The sequence below is a fragment of the Carettochelys insculpta genome, chromosome 8 (genome assembly GCF_033958435.1).
Source record: "Carettochelys insculpta isolate YL-2023 chromosome 8, ASM3395843v1, whole genome shotgun sequence".
Classification (NCBI taxonomy): Eukaryota; Metazoa; Chordata; order Testudines; family Carettochelyidae; genus Carettochelys; species Carettochelys insculpta.
This window is the reverse complement of record NC_134144.1, coordinates 67,361,200-67,381,762: the sequence shown is the minus strand read 5'-3', so window position 1 is coordinate 67,381,762 and position 20,563 is coordinate 67,361,200. Positions and strand designations below refer to the sequence as shown.

Here is a 20,563-nt window from a genome sequence, read left to right as displayed (position 1 = left end):
TTGTCAGCTGTGATGACAGTGTGGATATACCCCATAGCTAAATTTCTGATTATTTTTTTCCTTTCTGGTACTATTCTGCCCTTACCTGCAATCACAACCATGGCCGTGTCTACACTAGCCCCAGACTTCGAAATGGCCATATAAATGGCCATTTCGACGTTTACTAATGAAGCGCTGAAATACATATTCAGCGCCTCATTAGCATGTGGGCGGCCGCGGCACTTCGAAATTGACGCGGCTCGCCGCTGCGCAGCTCATCCCAATGGGGCTCCTTTTCGAAAGGACCCCACCTACTTCGAAGTCCCCTTATTCCTGTGAGCAGGTGGGAATAAGGGGACTTCGAAGTAGGCGGGGTCCTTTCAAAAAGGAGCCCCGTTGGGACGAGCCGTGCGGCGGCGAGCTGCATCAATTTCGAAGTGCTGTAGCCACCCGCATGCTAATGAGCTGCTGAATATGTATTTCAGCGCTTCAATAGTAAACTTCAAAATGGCCATTTGCATGGCCATTTCAAAGTTTGGGGCTAGTGTAGACGTGGCCCATGAGGTCCAAAACAGAAAGCGATTTGTTCAAAATCAAAACAGGTGGTCAGTAATAATTTCCTTATGGTCTTGCCTCTCAAGAGTTAACCCCATGGGTGCAAAGGAGTACCTCTTGAATTTTCCTCTTAGTCTTCCATGTCAGCACTTATTCCCTTACCCACTTTGCCGCCTCAGTTCATTTCTTGAATTGAATTTAATTCAGCAATTTGCAGAAGCTCACTGACATGCCAGATAAACAGCTGGCAAGAGAAACAATACAACTTTTGTAATACTAACAAATACTCCGGGCCTTCAATGCAACATGGGCCTCGTCCTGTAAGGTACTTAGCATCAGTCAGTCATATGGGATTTTCTCTTCAGCAGAAGGGTCTCTTCCTACCTGGCTTCTCCAAGGATAACTTTGGAGTAAATCATGTGACAGGGTCCTAAATTCCATCACGGCATTGCTGGAGTCCTTAATTCCATCAATTCTTGTTTTTATTCATTTAAATCGTTGCTCTGGGGTGGAGCAGGGAGTGTGGGGTTCAGTATGCAGGCTGGCCTGTGGAGAGAGGACTACCCCAGCCCTACCTCACCACTGCAGCTTGAGACCAGGTGAAAGTGCCTCTCCAGGGTCGCTGCAGCCCCATCAGAGACAGCTGAAGAAGAGTGCATGTTCCCCCAGCTGGGCCAAGTCCAGGTACATCTTCCTCCTGTGCTCCCCAGCCAGAGTGAGGAATGCAGAAAACTACACTTTCCCCTGGCTCCCTGGCGAAGGGGAACAGCCAGCAATGTTCCTGTTCAAACTTGGGGTGGGAAGGTAGTGTCAGTCCTCCACTCCTGCTACCCTTCCTAAAGGTGTCTCAGAGGTGGGAGACTCAGGCTGGGGTAGACCTGGGGTCTGGGGGGCACATTGCCAGCCCCTTTCATGTATCTGGTGATTGTCTCTTTTCTGTATGGCTTTATGGGAAGAAGTCCCATTCTAGGTCCATTGCATTTAGCTGGAGCAACCAAACACTTACTTTGCTTTAAGTTAGGACAAGAGGAAGCTGCCTACCCAATTTGGGCATCCTAGCTCGTAGCTTTTAGGAGGAGTTCTTGAACAGACAGACAGACACTCTCTGAAATATGTGGTGGATCACACAGGAGTGTTGAGTTTTGCCAAGCTCTGAAGCATTCTTGAATCTTTCCTAAAGCTTTCTTGATCAATGACTGGAAAACTCATCTATAAACTTTTGGGTTCCAGTCATGGAAACAAAGTGACTAAGTAGTAGTGGGAATAAATGAAGGATTGAAGTGAAATTCCACAAGCAAAAGAGCATGTTAAAAGCAGCAGGCCCCAAAAATCAGATCTGGTCCACACGCTGCATTTTATCCATTAGGTTGGGATTTATTCTTGGATCGTGTTTGGACATTCTGATTTCTCTCTCCACGCACACACCCCCAGCAAAGCCAAGAGCAGTGAGGTTGGGTCTGACTGTGTACTACAGTTCTGATCCAGCAAAGGACTTCAGAACTTGCTTGAAGTCAATAGGTCTTAAAAACACTCTTATATGAAGCCTTTATGGTTTAAATCGTGATGAGAACTTAATGAGTCACTATAGGGGCTTGTCTGCATACTTGGCTCAATCTAATTCTTGACCTTCCCCTCCACCCCTCCACTCTCTGATTTGCTCACCTTGATTATCTTTTTCTGATTTGTCCTCCTTGCTTACTGTTTTTGGTTCTCTGTGCCTTAAATATTGAGTCTGTTCTGATCTGGCTATGGTCTGAAGAAGTGGGTCTGTCCCACGAAAGCTCACCTAATAAACCATTTTGCTAGTCTTTAAAGTGCTACTTGACTGCTTTTTGTTTTGATAGTGTATAGACTAGCACGGCTTCCTCTTTGTTGCTAAACAGGGTGGGACTCAACTGCATGCTTTGGGATTTACTACATTGGAGCATGAGTCCAATATAAAGAGTTAGGCACAGTGTTCCCTGTAAGCTGAGCCTTTGAGCAGCTACCCATCAGAAACTCAAATGCCATCCGCAGCCAGCAGCATGTGTTTCTATTGATGTTGATGCACATAACAAAATTTATTCCGCACATGAAAGGAAAAAATTAGAAGGACCACTGGTTAAGCAATGGCTATATAATATAATTTACATTTTGCTGTCTGGTTTGAAAAGCTGTTTTCAGCCTAGTAGTTCGTCTAATACAATCAAGATTTGGTTAAGGGTGGCACATGATGGGGGAATTGTGAGTTACCTGGAATGAAATGGCTCATTCTGAAACCCTGATTTGAGAAGCTGAACCCACCGCTGCTTTTTCCTTTAACAGATTATTTCGATAATACGTGGCCATATGGTAGCAGGCAGATAGTTTAGTAATAAAGCAGGATTTTCTTTTGATGCAGGTATATCAATAACACACATTAAATACATGCATGCAGTTGGAATAACATCTTACATTCATAGAGTGCCTTTCTTTCCAAAAAATCCCCAGGTTACCTTAAAAACTTTACAAGAATCACTTCTCCTTCCCCTGAAGTGCAGCCAACTCTAGTGTGGAGCATAACATAGTTAAATACCACATGGCAACATTGCATAGTGGGGTACAGTAACACAAAGCTGCTGTGTAAACTGAAAAAAAAATTGCAAATGTACACTGGAAGCAGAAATCTTCTCTTGTGGATGCTGCAGAACACAGAGCAGGTACTCTGCTGGTGTGGGGAACCTATTTTATCACAACCATCCGAACATCTGCAGGTGAGACAGCTGCTCGTGGTAGTTCGTTCATGCACTCTTTTCTCAGAGCTTCTTCTTACTTGGGTGATTCTTAGATAACTAAGGGCTTGTCTACACTAGCATGTTCAGCACCCTAATACCCCTGCACTGCGGCACAGCAAGAGTGCAGCCATCCTGGTGAGCTTGTCTTTTCACTGGTGTGGCTTTCCCCCTGTTTCAGACCCAGAAGGCCAGTGGCAGAGCTGAGAACAGAATCCAAGAGCTAAATAAAGATAGCGGTAGTCATGGCTGGATGCAGAGCTTGTCTTTCATGTCATAGCTTTTAATTGCACTGACCTAAAACTGTCGTTTTCCTGTGAGGCTCTAAGAAAAGACAGCAATATTCTTCTGCCCAGAAAACAAACGTGCACAGCAGAGAGAGCCCAAAAGCAGCCCATATGTGCTTTATCTGGAAGGAATCCTCCTGTACTGTGGTTTCTAATGAACCCAATTTACATGTGCAGGTTAGGCCTCCTAAACAGTTACCTTGTGGACTGGGAATATAAGAATGTGGCCTTTCAACAAGGATCTTAGAATTCCTCAAACTGTAAAGCCTTATAAGGCCCCAGGGAATGGCAAAGTAAGCAGCCAAGGGCAGCACCTGATACCTGAACAAATGCCCAGCATCTGCTGCAGTAAAAGGTAGAAGAGTGATGCTGTAGTAGAAGGAAAGATAGGAATAAGGAACCAGTTATACTGAGACTGTTTGCAGCTGGCTGCTTCTTATTGGGAAGGGGTTTGTTTTATGCCAAGTACAACCCCCTTTTTATGATCTTACAGACCCTAAGATTAATTGATAACCGGGGGGGGGAAGCTGATAGAATGGGACGCTTTCCTTTCTCAGTCAGACTGTCACAGTGGTGACTTCAGTCTGCTTTATATTTGAGAGCCTGTCTGTCTGTTCAAGAACTCCTCCTAAACGGTAGTAGCTAGGACAGAGGTCGGCATCCTGTGGCTCTGGAGCCGCATGTGGCTCTGAGCGCTGCCATCACTGACTCCACGTGCACTCCGGAGACTGCCTCTGCTTAAAGCCTGCCATTAGAACGGACTTTAGTTTTTTCTGCTGAAGCAGTGGCAGCCTCCAGAGCCACAAGTGGTGTCAGCAGCGGCAAGGAGCCCCAGAAGAAGTTGGCAGAACAGGGAGCCGCCTGCATGCTACACACAGGGGAAGGAGAGCTGGGGGGAGGGGTGGCCAAGCCTGCCCTGCCAGAGCTGTGCTAAGAAGGAGGCAGCAGGGGGGCCAAGCCTGTACCGCTGGAGCTGCGCAGGGGAAGAGGAGGAGGCTGGGCAGCGGCTGGCTGGGAGAGGGAGGGCGAGAGGCCTCTGCCTCCCAGTCATGCAGGAGCTGCTGTCCAATTCTAAGGGCTGCTTGAGCTTCCCACCACACTCAAACCAGTGCAAGTGGGTCTGGACTGTGCAGTTTGCCACAATTGCGTCGAGTCCAGAGTGAGTAGCCGGCACAGTGACTCCCTCCTGCCTTGAGGCACTGCAGGGTGTCTGCTCCCAACCCTGGGCTTTCAGCTTCTCCCAGCTGAAATCAGTCACTTCCCTTCAAACAGCCCTTAAAATAAACACCCAGGCAGCCGGGGGGAGGGAAGGGGAAGAGCAGCAGGATAGGCAGTCCTCTAAGGCATGTAAATCCTGGGTTGGGGGGCTGGTTGGGGGCTGATGGGGGTTAAGCCTGGGGGGGGGCAGTTTACAGGATGGGGATAAAACTTGGGGATGGGGTCTGGATTTGGGGGCTGAAACTGGTAAAGCCTGGAGATGGGGGTAACAACTTTCTAACTGGTACAAATCATTCTGTGTGGGCTGTTCTTAAAATAGGGGTGACAAAAAGTACGGTTTGACGTCCTTTGTTAAGGACTGTCTCTCATTCACATGTATCGTGGCTCTTGAAGGATTGATTTTTGTAAATGAATTTGAAAAAAAAGGCTCTTCTCACTATTTTTGAGCACCAGATTTGATATACAGCTTCCTCTTCTCACAATGCAAAGCACAGTCAGGGCTTGGCTGTGCCAGGAAAATGGGATGTGCCCAGAACAGGATTGTTTCTCATATATAATACAGAAAAGAGACAATCACACGGGAGGTACAAGGGGCTGGCTGGGGGAGGTGACCCCCCCCCCCCAACTGGGACTGCCCCAGCTCCAAGTGTCCCACTCTGCAGATGCCCTTTGCGGAGGACAGGGGCGTTGCAGCTTCCTCCCCCCCACCCCACCCCCAGTTTGTACGGGGACATTCCTGGCCTTTCTCCCACCAGAGCGAGGGGAAGGGGCAGTTTGTGGCATTCCTCATTCTGTCTGGGAAGGGTAGGAGGCAGATGAAGCTGGACCTGCCCCAGCCAGGTGACAGGTGTCCCATCCCCCACCTGTGCCTGCTGGAGCTGGCTCCAAGCTGCAGCTGTGTGAGAGGGCTGTGGTAGTCCTTTCTCCCTGGGCCAGCCTTCATATGGAACCTTTAAGTTAAACTATACTGTAAGTTTTCAGTGAGGTAACACTGAAGCGGCAGCAGTTACAGGTGTGATTTTGGTAAAGAGGGAAAGGAAAACATCTGTGTATCATGTACATTATGTGAGCTGCCTCTGGAGAAATTGCTCAAGTTCTTTATCACTTAGCTTGCAGCGTGCAGTTATCTTTAAGGATGCATGGGATGTGATATATACTGGATGTCTGGCATGCTCTTACAGTCACAGCGCTTGTAGGAGTTTGTTTCAAGGATCAAATCAGGAAGACACATTTTCCCAGGCATATTAATGCATAAAACACTTCACAACTGATCACCATATGTTTACAGTAAGCTGAAATGTGTTGTTCCCATTGCCAATGCTTCAAAGAGGACTTACTGCTTCCTGTCCTATCCAGGTAATAACCCATAGCAGCGTGCATGTAAAATTGTCCGAGTTGTGAGACTGAGCCTGAAACTTCTCACTGACATTTCTTTCTTGAAATAATTTACGTTTGGGAAGAAATTCCAGATTTGTGGATAAAGAAGGAAAAGTGACGTGATAAATTGCAGCACTGTATAATGAACTGCCAAAGAACTATTTCCTTCTTTACTCACAAATCTTGAATTTCCTTCCCAATTTAGATTGGACAAATGCCCAATATGGGACAGTATTTAATCCTGCACCAGTATTAAGGTTGAGTCTTAGAACCCCTGCTAATCTAGAAATGGGATCTTTATACCATTTGAGACAAGAGGAGAGTGACAACGTTCAAGTGAAATACAAGGCACTTACTTACTTTTGGCCCTTGATGATGCTGAGGCATCTGACTTTAATGTCATTTTAAAGGCAGTTTGTATGTACCAAAAAGCTATTTCAGGTAATTCTTAAAGCCTTGAAAATGTGTTACACTTATTCGTTTATCTCTAGAGGTGAGCACATGATATCTGGGGCTTCTGGGATGTGTGGAAGGATATGAAAAGTAGACCCAGTGAGTTCTTGTTAAAACACACTAAAACATTAAAATAGATTTTTTTTTTTTGGTACATCATGCAATACAGACAGCCTGGGGGCAGTCTACCACAATAAACAAAAAAGAGCATAAACTCTAGAAAGTCAAGGATAGAAGTATATTTAGGTATGACAAATAGGAATGCGAAGAACAGCTAGCAAAAAACAGGAAGAATAACACCAAAAGTATTTTAAGTACATCAGAAGCAATGTAGGAATATTGTACAGCTTCCACTTGGGAAGAGATTAAAAAGATTGGGACCATTCAGCTTAGAAAAGAAATGACTAAGGGATGATATGACAGGAGGTGCATACAGTCACTAATGATGTGGAGAAAGTGAATGAGGAAATGTAATTTAGACCTTCATGGACAAAACCCCATGCTCTGAGTGTCCCTAAACCTCTCAGTGTCTGATGCTGGGACTGCATGGCCGGAGATGGATCGCTTGATTATAGCCTGTTTTGTTCACTTCCTTTTAAGCATCTGGCACTGCCACTGTCTCTGCTAAATGAAGCATTGGTCTGACCTAGTGTGACCATTCTCATGTTGTTAGGGAGTGAGTTCCAGTTTCTATTGACGCCCTCCACAATTCCTTAACAAATGTTGGTAGTTAAAAACTCAGTTCCCCCTAAGCTGAGCAGCTGTTAATGATAGGCCTTTAAATCCATATTTAGTCCCTGATCCAAAATCCATCAAGGTCAATGGACAGGCTCTCGTTGACTTTAATGGGTGTTAGCTCAAGCTTAAGTAGAAATGGTAGAAGCAGCTCTAATTCAGCTGCCACTGACACAGGGCGAACTGGGTTATTTTGTTAATGAACAAGACCTCCCCCACTAGGACTACTATATACATAGCTAAGTGAGAGTGTTAGCTACTGACTAGAGCAGGCAACTGGGTGTCACATCTCTTGCGATAGTATCAGAGGGGTAGCCGTGTTAGTCTGGATCTGTAGAGCAACGAAGGGTCCTGTGGCACCTTATAGACTAACAGAAAAGTTTAGAGCATGAGCTTTCGTGAGTTAACTGCAGCATCTGAGTTCTGCAGCATCTGAGTTCTGCAGCATCTGAAGAAGTGAGTTAACTCACGAAAGCTCATGCTCTAAACTTTTCTGTTAGTCTATAAGGTGCCACAGGACGCTTCGTATCTCTTGCGATAGTTTCACTGTGCCACTGACTGGCAGTCTGGCAGGGTTGCCATATTTGAACTTTCAAAAAAGAGGACACCCCTGAGAGGGAATGTATCTGTATCCATATCTACCAACTCCCATTGTATTAATATACTATATATGCTAAACCCATTAATACAATGGGAGTTGGTGGATACGGACACAGATAGACACCCCTGAAGGGAGTGTTCTTTTTTGAAAGTTCAAATGTGGTAACGCTAAGGCCTTAGGAATGTGACTTTAGTACAGCTGAGTGGGAAAAGGTTTTTCCCTTCCCAAGAGCATTTCTGTTTGAAAGGGACATTTTGAGAGTTTTGCAATAGGGAAATTCATAGAAACTGCCTGGCTCGCACAAAGGCCTGTGGTTGGACAGCTCTGATTATTAAGTAGACTTACGTGAGCAAGTATCGTCTGGCCCCTGTGACAAGCAGCAGGAGAATGACAGGCTGCAAGTCCTGGAGAGAGAGAGAGAGAGTGTTCTCAGGGAGACAGAGGCTACGGGGAACAAGTAACTTGTACAGGGAAACCTGGCACTTGGGTGTGAGAATGCTGGGAGAGCAGGAAGCCAGATCCTCAAGCAGGAGGGACTGTGCACAGTGGATGCCTAGGATGGGAGACTTTATTTTTAGAGTTTATTCTAAGGGTCATTGTGGTTAGACACAAGCCCATTTTGAATGACTGAGGAACCAAGAATGGAAATGAGAGAGCTGGCTGCTTGCCTGGGACCAGGAGGCCATCAGTAGAGGTGGCTGCAGGAGTGGGGCCTGCCCACTGAAATTGTCCCTGCCTTTTGGTGTTTGAAAAATGGATCCAATATTTACCTGCTTCACAAGGTATCACAAGGCTTAATTAGTATCTGGAAAGTTCCTTGAAATTGTCATTGAAAGGTATCATGTGGACACGTTGGACCTTTCGCTCAGGAAAGTTGAGGCTTGTACTTTACATCTAGAAACCCCAAGTTCAGCTGGTGCAGAGTAATCTACCCAAAGTGTCTGCCTCTTTTTTATTATTTGACTTGCTGTTTATCATCTAATAATAGTGTGTGGTGCCCTAGGGGATTAGATCAGGCCAATAATATTATTTTATTCTATACTATAACATTTTTTATACTGTGCTCATCACCATAGTAGCTGTGTCTGCCATTAGCACATTGTGAATACACATCTGTCATGTGTTGTTTATTCTTGAATCCTCTCCCCGGAAGGAGAAGCCTGTGGATGAAGTGGCTTGCTTCAGTAGAGTATGTGTTGTTTTGCTGTTGTTCTGGAGTTAAACAAGCCTGTTGCTGTGTTTCCGTTAGCAAAGGCAAGATGAAAGAAATGTGTCTTACACTTGGAGCAGAAACTAGTGCAGGTTAGAGCTATTAAAAGTGTCCATGGTGCTAATAATTACCTGCTTTGGGTAGTTACCACAGAGAGATTTTTCTCCTCCTGGCATTACTGCTTATTTTTGGTGTAGTAAAACAAATAACCTAGGCACATTCCCAGTGGGTTACTTTGTGTTGATATCCACACTGGAAGAGAAATCACTTGTGTGTAACACAATTTGAGGTCAAAGTTATGTGTGAAAACTGGTAATATCAGAGGGATGCTAGTGTGAAATGTATACCCAGCCTCCTAGATCCTCTGTCAAAACGCTTTGCACATCCCATAGTGCTGGGAATATCTAAATTGGAGCCGACACTAATAAAATGTCTATTACTTGGTTTGTGCTGGAAAAGTCCCAGTCCAGCTTGCAGAATCTGACAGCTTCCAGCAGTTTTAAATGGGGGGGGCCCCGGGAAACAAAGAATATGCCTATGTACAGTGAAGGCTGCATTGGATGGTTGCACCAATAAACCCAGAGCTTCTGTTGGCCATCAGGACTTCTTCCCTCTATAGATTAATGGGGACCGATGGCTGATCCGGCACTGTGGACATAAATCACTGGAAGGAGCAGCGAGAAATGAGTACAAGGCTTTTCTTTCTATTTAGTAATTTATCAAGGGAAGTGGCACATTAATAAACAGATCTCCCTTGAGGTGTGGGAGTAACAGAGATAAATATGACTGTCAAAGGTGGCCTGCTTCCTTCTGCTACAAGAATAGGAGACTCTGGGAATGCAAATGCAGAGAACGATATCTGTATCTAGATGGATACAGTTTGTAGTATAGTAGCATCTAGAGGTCCTGGCTGAGAGCAGACCCCAGTTGTGCTAGGTGCTGTACAAACACATAGCTCTACACAACCTTTGCCCCAAAATATTGATGATCTGAATGGTCAAGGTAAATGGTGGGAGAGGAAAGAGGCATGGAATGACTTGCTGGAGGTCACAGGAGTCTCAGTCCATTGCCCCAGCCATGTGACTCAGCTACCTCCAGTTTCTACATGTGAGTGACTAACTTTGGATCAAAACAACCCCAAACATTAGACATGTACCACCCTGGATTCAGATCAGTACCTTGAGGCTGGGGTGGAGGGTCTGGAATCCCAGAGTCAGGCTGTGGCCAGCAAGCTTACCTGGGTGGCTCCCAGCCAGCAGCCCTCTGAGGCAGGTTCCCTTCCTGCTGCAGCCCCAGACGGCTGAGACCTGCTGCCTGCTTCCTGTAGCTCTCTGGTCCAGATGCTGGAGGGGAGGGGGGTGCTTCATGTTCTGCCTCTGCCCCTCCCTCCAGGAATACTCGCTCTTCTCCTATTGGCCGAAAATTGGCCAGTGGGTTCTGAAATACTGTGCAAGGGGATGGGAGCAGCACACAAAACTTCCCTCTCCTTCCCGGTGTCCAGAGCAGAGACCTACATGTAAAAGGAGCCACAGAGAGCGTGGCTGCCTGCTCTGTGCCTGAGGCAGTCCATGGGCCGGATCCAGCACCTTGGCAGGCTGGATTTGGCCCATGAGCTGGATCTTGCCCACTCCTGTGCTAAATGCTGTTTGGTTTTGTCACATGAGCCTATTAGCAGGAGCCTAGCAAGTAGTCATTTCGGATTACATGGCCTTGCTATGTTCTAAATGTAAAAACCTAGGAAAATAGATGACCATCTACAGAAAATATACTGTTCCCACCTGTTGGGGAGTGACCAACTGCCTTGACTACAACCTGAGCAGCCTCGTTGATTTACAGATAGTATAAATCAAGGGAGAATTTGCCCTTTGGCGTTGCATGTTCCAGTCACTGGCACAGCTAAGTGCTGGGAGAATCCAAATTAGTCTCGTATTAGCTCTCCGTTTATTTCAGATTGCCACAACCAAAGCCAGGTAAGGCGGAAATGACTTCATGCCTGCCCGACTGACCGTTGTTGAAAGAGTGCAGACTTTGGTAGGTCCCCTGGGAAGGTAAAAGCCTGCACTTTGTGTCTGAGCTATCAAATTGGCTGTCTTAAAACTCTTAATTTACATTTTGTGCTCCTGGAGTCTTACCTCATTCATTAACTGGATTCTCAGCATTGTGTTACTGCTCATTTCATTTTCATCCCTCCCCTAGACAAATGCACATACACAATGTCTAAGTCTCCTTCTGCTCTGATGCGGTGCTATTCCAGTCCAGTCCTCTTAAGTCACTGAAAGCACCATCTTCAGAGTAACCTTCAGGGACCTTTTTCTTTTAAGTTAATTTAGTGCCAGCGCAAGGTGCTGATTGACAGCCCCAGAGGTGGAAGCACTGCATTTGTCCTCCAGGGACTGAAAGCAAGGCCAGCCACATGCCTACATTCACTCTGAAGCTTGGAGGGGAGCTAGAATCACTTTGGTGCAGTCTCCGTCCCCATGCTGCACTTCTGTCACTCTTGGTCCTTAAACTTTGCCACTCACCCAGGTACTAACAAGAGTGTTCAAATGAACGCCAGAAGCTCTCTACATCTCTCTGGCTTTTCTCATTCCCCAAAGCCCCACTTCTGCCTTGTTATCCATTGCCCATTTTATTGTGTTTTTTGGTAAGAAAGATGCCCCTCTGCTAAGGCTCAGGTCTCCAGCCCATTTAACACCAGTCGCTAACCATCATCCTATGGGACTCAACGCTCACCTGTTCTGTATCTGAACTAGTCATTAGGGCAGGTCAGAAATGTCAAAATGTTGGGAGACTGAGGGGTGCAGTCATGATTGTCCCTCCCCTCATTTCCGTGAGCTCTGTGAGGGATAACGTACACGGGACATCATGTCCCTTTATCTCCTCAGTCTGTCAAGCAGTTCCTGCTAAGGTAAAATGTGGGGACATCTGATTTTGGAAGTGCCGGCTACAAGTAGTTGCATAGGTATCCCTGTGAGCCACTGGGCCTTTTCTCCTTATTGAGTTCAGTTGCCTCAATGAAGAATCCCCCATTACAGTTACTGTGCCCGACTCCTGCTTGAATGTAATGGGATCACAAATAAATTTTCTATAATGCATGTGAGTGACCGTGAGAGAGAGCGTGTGTGTGCGCACGCACACAACTGTTCCGCGTGTGCCCTGGTCAAATCCTCACCCCCGAAGTTACAGGAAGTGTTCAGTGGCGAGGTACAGTACTGTTAACTGCCTTCATTTTTTCTTCTTCTAATAACTGAAGCCCGTAAAGCCTGCTTTTGTCTAACTAGGCACATTTTTTTTTCCCTTTCCTACAGTGTCAAGATTTTCAAGCCCCAGGGTTACGCCAAGATTAAGCAGAAAGCGAGCCCTCTCCATATCTCCACTGTCTGATGCCAGCATTGATCTCCAGACAATGATCAGGACCTCCCCGAACTCCCTGGTGGCTTATATTAATAACTCCAGAAGCAGTTCTGCTGCCAGTGGCTCCTATGGCCATTTATCTGCAGGGGCAATAAGGTAAAGCAGTTCAAGCAGCTGCATTTAGACTTGAGTGTCTTTGATCTTATGCCTAGCTAATTATCTCATTGTCAGAACTAAAGCTGTAGAAAATGAACCTTTTAAGCTCTGCCTGTCTAGGATCGTATGGAATCCAGCTCTGCCTACATGGAATCCAGTTCCAAAAAAGGAAAATTAGGTCTGTGTTACATATTAAAAATGAAACCTCTCTTTGATTTCAAGCATGTGGAAGTGTAATCTACATTTAGCCCATTTCTTCCACTATGTTAGGTATACATTACAGTGTATGCATTTTTCCTGGGTGGGAATACTGCTTGCCTGATTTCTGTTAACGGTATGTTCATGGCTCTTTGCAAGCAGGCGACAAGCTAAGTTAATATACTAAAATGTTTGCTGTGAATGGCTTGACTGGCCTTATTAGGTAGTCTCATTTCTTAGAAGACTGCCCCAAAGTATCCCTGATTGAATGTATTGACCAAGGTTTTGAAAAATTCATTCCTGTATAGTTGAGAGTCCAACCTTAAGCGCTGATTTTTAAAAATCTAGGCTCCTGAGCAAAATTCTGTTCCATCCTCAATTAGAAAACACTTTCCTTAAAGAAATCCCTTTTGTCAGCTCCCTAAGTGGTTACATACGGCATTGTGGTGGTATTAATTTGACTACTGGGAGGTTAGGTTCACTTTTTCCTATTGTTATAATAATAATGTTATTGTGGAAGCTAGGCTATGTCTACACTAGAGTGCTATGTTGCCAAAATTGGTGTTTTGTGAAAAAAAAAAAACCAGGCAGTGTCCGGATTCCCAAGACATTCGACAGTACATTGACAGAATGCAGCACTTTTGTCAACAGTCTTATCCTGCTCCCCATGAGGTATAACATCTGTTGACAGAAAGCCGGTGTGGACGTTCCAGTAGGCCCTCTGAAGACAGACAGCACTCCCAGGACACTGGACAGCCCTGTCTGCTGTGTTTCCAGTTGGCCGTTTTGCCAAGAGAACAGCCAGATAGTCCAGCCGCTCTCTGCCAACAGAGTGGATTTCTCTTGCAATCCGCTTGGCAATTTGGCCATAATCAGTTGACAGAAGTTTTGTCAGAATGTATCTTCCGACGAAAACATCTGTCGACAAAATGCAAGAGTTCATAGAAGCTCTACACCCCTAAAAATTGATCTTATTTTTAGTAAAATGTGAGACATTAATTGAAAACTTGCTTTGACTGGTAAAATTTTGAAGTACATATAAATCTAGTATTAGGAAACTTCAAGGCTGGGTCTACACCACAGAGTTTCGTCAACAGAAGTTACTGTCGGGACATATTTCCCAGCAGAACCTCTGTCAACAGAACACATCCACACCTAATAGAGGCTCCCCCTGTCAATGCCCTCTGTCAACAGAGAGCAGCCAGACTGCTGAGCCCTCTGTTGACAGAACACCCAGTTGGAAGCTCTGCAAGAGGGCTGCCTGGTGAACTGGGAGAATCTGTCGATAGAGGTGCTATGCTTCATACGGGAGCACCATAACTCTCCAGAGAAAACTGCTGCTTTCTATCAACAGTTTCTCAACAGAATGCCTTTATGGTGCAGACATTCCTTGAGCTTTGTCAACAAAACCCAGTAGTGTAGATACGGCCCAAGATTTTAGTTACTCATTATTTTGTCCCACTGTTCCTGAGTTCTGTCTGTTGTATCCCCCTGAACTATGATGTCTTCTACATTACTGTTTGAGCGAGAAAGAGTCTTTTCATTATATCTCTGTCCCGTTGCTTAACGCAGTGGGTTTGTGATTGTTAACTAGTGGTCTTTAGGGGGTTACCACAATAATAATAGTTAATTCAGAACCATTTAATATGTATTTTACAAGGCATGTTGTAATCTCAAGTGTGTTTGGTGTGTGTCATACGCAGAAACCAGTTTAACTGTTAATAAATTGCGTGCAGACTGGCTTTCATTTTTGACCAGTGAAAAGTTCATCAGTGGCAGCAGAGAGACAGCATTTCCCACAGAAAGATAGTTGTATGGTATAAAGTGAGGTTTTTGATGGCTCAGTTATATAGAACAGTTGCTCTACAGCAACCTGTCATCAGCTCTTATTATGTCATTAGCCATTAACATTTATTAGCCACAAAGTCTTTTTAACAGGGTAGTGACTTTGCCCTTTGCTTTTTGGTCATGTTGTCATTAGCGGATTTAGCATAGAAGCAGCTTTAATTGCACAGTCAAGTTTATTATTTACAATAAAAACATGTACATAGTGCTGATTAAGGCCAAGTCTGCAAGCACTTGTGCCTGTGGGTAATTTTGCTCATGAGTAAAGTTACATGAACATAAACGTTTGCTGGATCAGCTCCTAAAGTGCCAGATTGACAGCAGCAGGATTAGAAGAATACTACTCACAAAGCTGACTGTTCTGACAGTCATGTTTTTGTTTTTCTTTTTTTATCTGGATGCGTCATAGTCTGAAACCACACTGGTAAGCACATAACCGTTACATGGCCATCTTTTCTGACTGATCTAAATTCAAGTTGAACTAGTGATCTGCAGAAGATGAGTTACATATTTTAGTAGTCTCTTGAGCCATCAGCCAGCTCACCTGAATGCAAGGAATTTTTTTTTGTTTTTATTTTTTTGTGACTATTCCCAGTGCAATTTGTGCCTGAGAGCCCAGTGACTTCACTTCCATATTAAGAGTAGCGTAATCACAAGGTTGGGAAGGTGCAAAAGAGATTTACCTGGGAAGACCTTACACTGCTGCAAAGCAAGATGCATGCGGTCTCTTCTCCCCATCATTGTGACCCACTCTTCTCAAACACCATAAAAAAAATTTCCAGACCTTATCCTTTTTTCCCATCATCAGCAGAAGTTCTACCGTTACTCCAATCACTACCCAAGGGTTGACAAGTATCAGAGAGGTCGCCAAGTTAGTCTGTCTTTTCAAAAGCAACAAGTCCTGTGGCACCTCATAGACTAACAGATAACTTGGAGCATAAGCTTTTATGGGCAAAGACCCGCTTTGTCAGTTGCATCTGTTGAAGCGGGTCTTTGCCCAAGAAAGCTTATGCTCCAAGTTATCTGTTAGTCTATAAGGTACCACAGGACTTCTTGTTGCTTTTATCCAAGGGTTTTAACTCTTTACAAAAATAACTTCTTTTTCTTCTTCTATTTGTGTATTGATTGCAGCCCAGCATTCAGCTTCCCCCACCCCATTAACCCAGTGGCTTACCAGCAGCTCCTGAACCAGCAGAGAGGCTTGAGCTCAGCATTTGGACATACACCTCCTTTAATCCAGCCATCCCCCACATTCCCGCCGCGACAACACATGGCGGTTATCTCTGTCAACCCAGCTCCTGCTCAAATCAGTAATAACAACAATTGCATCTCTGACTCAAATCAGGTAGGAGCCCAGCTCAGGTAATGTGATGGGTTTAATATGGACAGGCAAGGAAATTTAGCTGCACTTGAATAAGTGTAGCCATTATAGCTGAACATATAGGGACTGATTTTTTCAGAGGTTCTGAGCATCTGCAGCTCTCCTTGACTTTCATTGGCGTTGCAGGAGCTTAGCATGTATGAGAATATGAGGAGGAGAAAAATCAAGATATTTCTTGCTTTAAATGCAAGCGGTGTGTGTCCTATCCAAGGTGTCAAACAGTGTCATTCTTTTGTGAATGTGGTCCAGGGAGGAGAAAGTGCAAAGATCCCCAGGTGGGTTATGAGTAGACTATTTAGAGTGAACTTGGCAAAGTTCCTGTTGATTTCAGTAGGGTCAGGATTTCACCCATCATATCCATGGTGACTCGAATGTTCATGTGATCTGTCATGTTATATTTTTTACTCCCTGACTGGAATGAAACTTTTCAACAGGAATGTAACAAATAGTGGACAGCAAACAGATGAAACTACAAATCATTTTTATGATGGTAAAGGAGCCATGTTTACATTTGCAGACAACACACTATGACCCTCCTGGGCCTTGAATCTTGGCCTTGAAGCATTTAAACGCAGGTATATATTCACTCCTGTTAGGGAAATCCTTAAGTTCTTCGTTCCATTAAAGTCAAAGGGACATAAGCACATATTTAAGCACTTTGCTATATCAAAATCTAAGAGCAATGAATCAGAATGAAGTAGAGTATTCATCCAGTTGTTTTTAAACCACCCTACTCGTTCCTTCTCGGCTAAGACACAGAAAGCAAAGCATTTTAGGAGTGATGGCTATGTCAGATCCCAGTTTCCCTGCTATGCTTAAAGAAGGGGCTGTTTTTCATTTTAGAATCCCATTCTAAAGGAATTTTTATCACTCCACTTTTCAAATGACACCGGGACGACTTTTTGAAATGGGCACTTGGTCTGGGTGTAAATTATATTGCTTTTATTGTCAGTTTTACAAACTTGTGGACCCAAGTCTCAAAATTATCCATCCACAATGACCATGAATGCAGGCAGGCCAGCACTTGGCGGTGCTTGTGACCCCCTGTATACCCCTTCCACACACCACCTCTGTGAGTAGGGGTAAGGACAGCTTTGCTCCTGGGTGCCAGACTGCAGACTCTGATTTGTTACCGAAGGGTTATTTGATGGTTTTGTTTTCTTCCCCTTTATTTCATTTCTAACCAATTGAGTTCCAAAATAACATAGGTGGTAGAAGTGGGGTGTCCATTTATATAAATACTGTGTGGATCTTGAGTAACTAACAGCACCGTAGTGACAGTTTTGATATTCTAACATCACTGGCTGTGTGTGTACGGCATAGTGCCCTTTTTCTCTGTAGACTCTCTCATCTCTCATGTTTTTTTCCTGGCCACAGCCAAGTATGTACCCCCCTTTCTCAAGTACACACACAGTATATAGGAAACACCTCATGAAACCAGAATATAGAAACTGTTTAGTTTCTTACCATGGTATTTCCTCTTCTTTGGGTCAATAAACCATGGCAGAGTAGAGGGGTGGCAGTGTGGGTATTAATTAACAATTTGACAGGGCTCCATGGTTCTGAAACTGAAGCAGTAGCTGACAGGAGAGCAGTGCGGGTACACATGTACAACAGCTTTTCCCAACCTGCCCTCTTTCCTTTATTTTCACCCTCTGTATGTCTCTGTCTCTTGCATTCTCCAGATGGGTAAAATTCAACCTGTGTAGACAGCCAGCACTGGGTCTGCTCCTTGAGCAGATGGCCTCATTAACCAGCCCAGTTCTTTTTCCACACCAGTTGTCCACAGACTGGTCACAATGTTGGGAGGCTGTATAGTCTCATTTTTCCTTCAAATCCTGATACCACATTCTCCCTCCCGGCCCCATTTTTTCTTTCCCAGAACAAGCAGAGCAGCGAGTCAGCCGTGAGCAGCACGGTCAATCCAGTGATTCACAAGCGCAGCAAGGTCAAGACTGAAGTTGAGGGTATGCTACCTCCTTCTCCTACCACACAGGTAACATTCTTGGCACAGATTGTCTTATCAGGCTGATGCAGTGAGCTCACGGGCCTGCATTGTCGTTGCGAACAATATTCACTTCATGTCTCTCTGCAGTTTGTAATTGGGCATCCAAGTTTGGAGAGCAACTGAGCTCATCTGAAATAGAGACCCAACAAGGTACAGGAGCAGGGTTTCTGTGATTGATTCATTGAGGGAAGCATTGTTTGCATTCTTGGGAGTTAGATTCCTGGTCCACTGCCCAGGAAGAGTGGAGGATGAACTACTTCAGTCCTGGTAACTTTTAAAAATTATGCTTGACTCTTCTACAGTGCAGTGCTCGCGGTATTGATGTCTCAGAGCAAACATAGATTATGAGGAAGTCCTTGCATGTAGGTGGAAAGCTCTCAGGAAAGGCGTCTTCTCTCCTCAGTAAGGAATTGCTCATAGCATCATTCTTCACATCACTGACACAACATTTGACACAGAGAAGGGCCCACAAACTTTTCTTTTCTTTTCAGAGCTCTGCTCTTGCGAACTGCTTAATGCCCGACAGTATCCATCTGACTGTCCTTTATCACACCTGTAAGCTATCTGGAGTGCTCTGAGCTCTTTATTTTCATGAAATATTAGGCTGTGTTATTGTCAAGTGAACAGAAGAGTTGATGACAAATTCCTCTTTCTGCACTGGTTCAGAAGCAGGTTTCAGCATGATGCATGGGGACAGCAACTTGTGCAATCATCTGGGGGCTGGGAAAATTGATGAAGATAGCATATCAGGGAAAGATAAACATGCTGTAGTCAGCACGATTAGGGCAAAGAGGCATCTCTCTTGAGCTTTGAGTTTAGGAGAGCAACAACACACAACAGCAGAAAACACACGACCTAAAAAACCAGTCTGGACGCCCCCCAGACTAATAAGGCTGCGTATGTATTTCTTGTAGTAAATGAAAGAGATCCAAAAGAAATTTCCTGCCTTCCAAAATATGTATCGGATGAGCTGAAGGAGAGACTACTGCACCTTCACTGGCAGCATCCTTCTTTACTTAAGTGCAGATTTGAGGAGTGCATGCCCACGGCCAGTGATCACATTTATAGAATCCTGGGGAATATCAATGCAATTGCATACATATTGTTTTTTTAATTCTCTGACTCAGTGTCTTGTGAATGCAGTAAATACCCCCAAAAAGAGAGGAAGTATATTGAGTGATGCATGGAGATTTAGTTAGCAATAACTGGGTAAAATTAATAACTAAAATTAACCTTGTCGGCTGGTTATTTGGAAACAGATCCTAACGGTGAGATCTGTGACTAAATCTCCCAAGAGAAGTGTTGGCTCCATGGCCTGCACCTTTTAAAAGCTGATTGGACAAATTATTGGAAATACCCCATAAGCCGTGTTCGCTTGTAAGCTGAGAACTTGAGAGGTTCAAATGCTGCCCAGGAGTGTCCACAGCATCCATAGCTGGCAGCATATGTTTCTACTGATGGTGCACATCGGCACATACCTCGGTGCACATAACAAAATGTATTCCCTCCATGGGTGGAAAAAAAAGTGGGAACATTGCCTGCAAAGGGCATTCCTGCCCCAGCAGAAGAAATAGACTTAGATGGCTCGCTACAGTAGGGACCTGTTTTTCACCAGGTCTGAGCATTCACACCTTGAGCTTGTCGAATGTGGGATTTTGCATCCTGGAGGAGATGCTGATGTGTTGACATTTGCTGTTAATCGAATCTGAACCAGACACTGAGTATTTTTTTTCTGAATGAAAAGTTCATAGATGCCAAGGCCAGAAGGGACCACTGACATCCTCTAGACTGACCTGCCATGTAGCACAGGCCCTAGAACGTCCCAGATATAATTCCTAGAATGGATATCTTAGAAAGCCATCCACTCTTGACTTAAAAATTCAGTGTTGCCCGCACAAGCCATAGTAAATTTGTTCCATTTTGAATTACTGTCACCATTAAAAATGTCGGTCTTTTATTTTGAGTCAGAATATGTCTAGCTTCAATTTCCAGCTGTTGGATCACATTATACCTTTCTCCACCAGATTGAAGAGCCCTCTATTAAATATTTGTTCCCTATCTAGATAGGTACAGACTCTAACCAAGTCACCCCTTAATTGTCTCTTTCTGAGCCAATACATTGAGTTCATTGAGTGTGTCATTATAAAGCAGGGGTCTCAAACACATGGCCCGCAAGCCATCCCTGGATGGAGCATGTGACCCGGGAGTATTGGTGGGCGAGGGGAAGGGGAGCCCTGTCCATTATTGTCTCACAAGCCCCATCAGCCCATGGGAGACTATTCCCCAGGGATGCAGCCTCAGGGATGGGGGTGGGAGAGAGGGGGACAGGTGCCTGGCGGCAGCAGCAGCAGCAGCAGTTATATCTTCTGCACTTCCCAGCACATTGTCCCTTTTCAAACGAGTGTGCCATGGCCTCCACAAAAATCATGCCCCTTCCTTAATATGGCTCTGTGATT

At 44.8% G+C, this 20,563-nt stretch overlaps 1 protein-coding gene across 5 annotated transcripts in view; it reads left to right on the top strand.

The window, feature by feature from the left end:
* Positions 1-20,563, top strand: part of GLI2 (GLI family zinc finger 2) — a 275,040-nt gene that overhangs the window by 225,324 nt on the left and 29,153 nt on the right. For all 5 annotated transcript variants that reach the window (XM_075001297.1, XM_075001298.1, XM_075001300.1 and 2 more), the window contains 3 exons: positions 12,474-12,675; positions 15,850-16,063; positions 17,982-18,095. In XM_075001297.1, the coding sequence (XP_074857398.1) occupies positions 12,474-12,675; positions 15,850-16,063; positions 17,982-18,095 (530 nt within the window). The remainder of the gene's footprint in view (positions 1-12,473; positions 12,676-15,849; positions 16,064-17,981; positions 18,096-20,563) is intronic.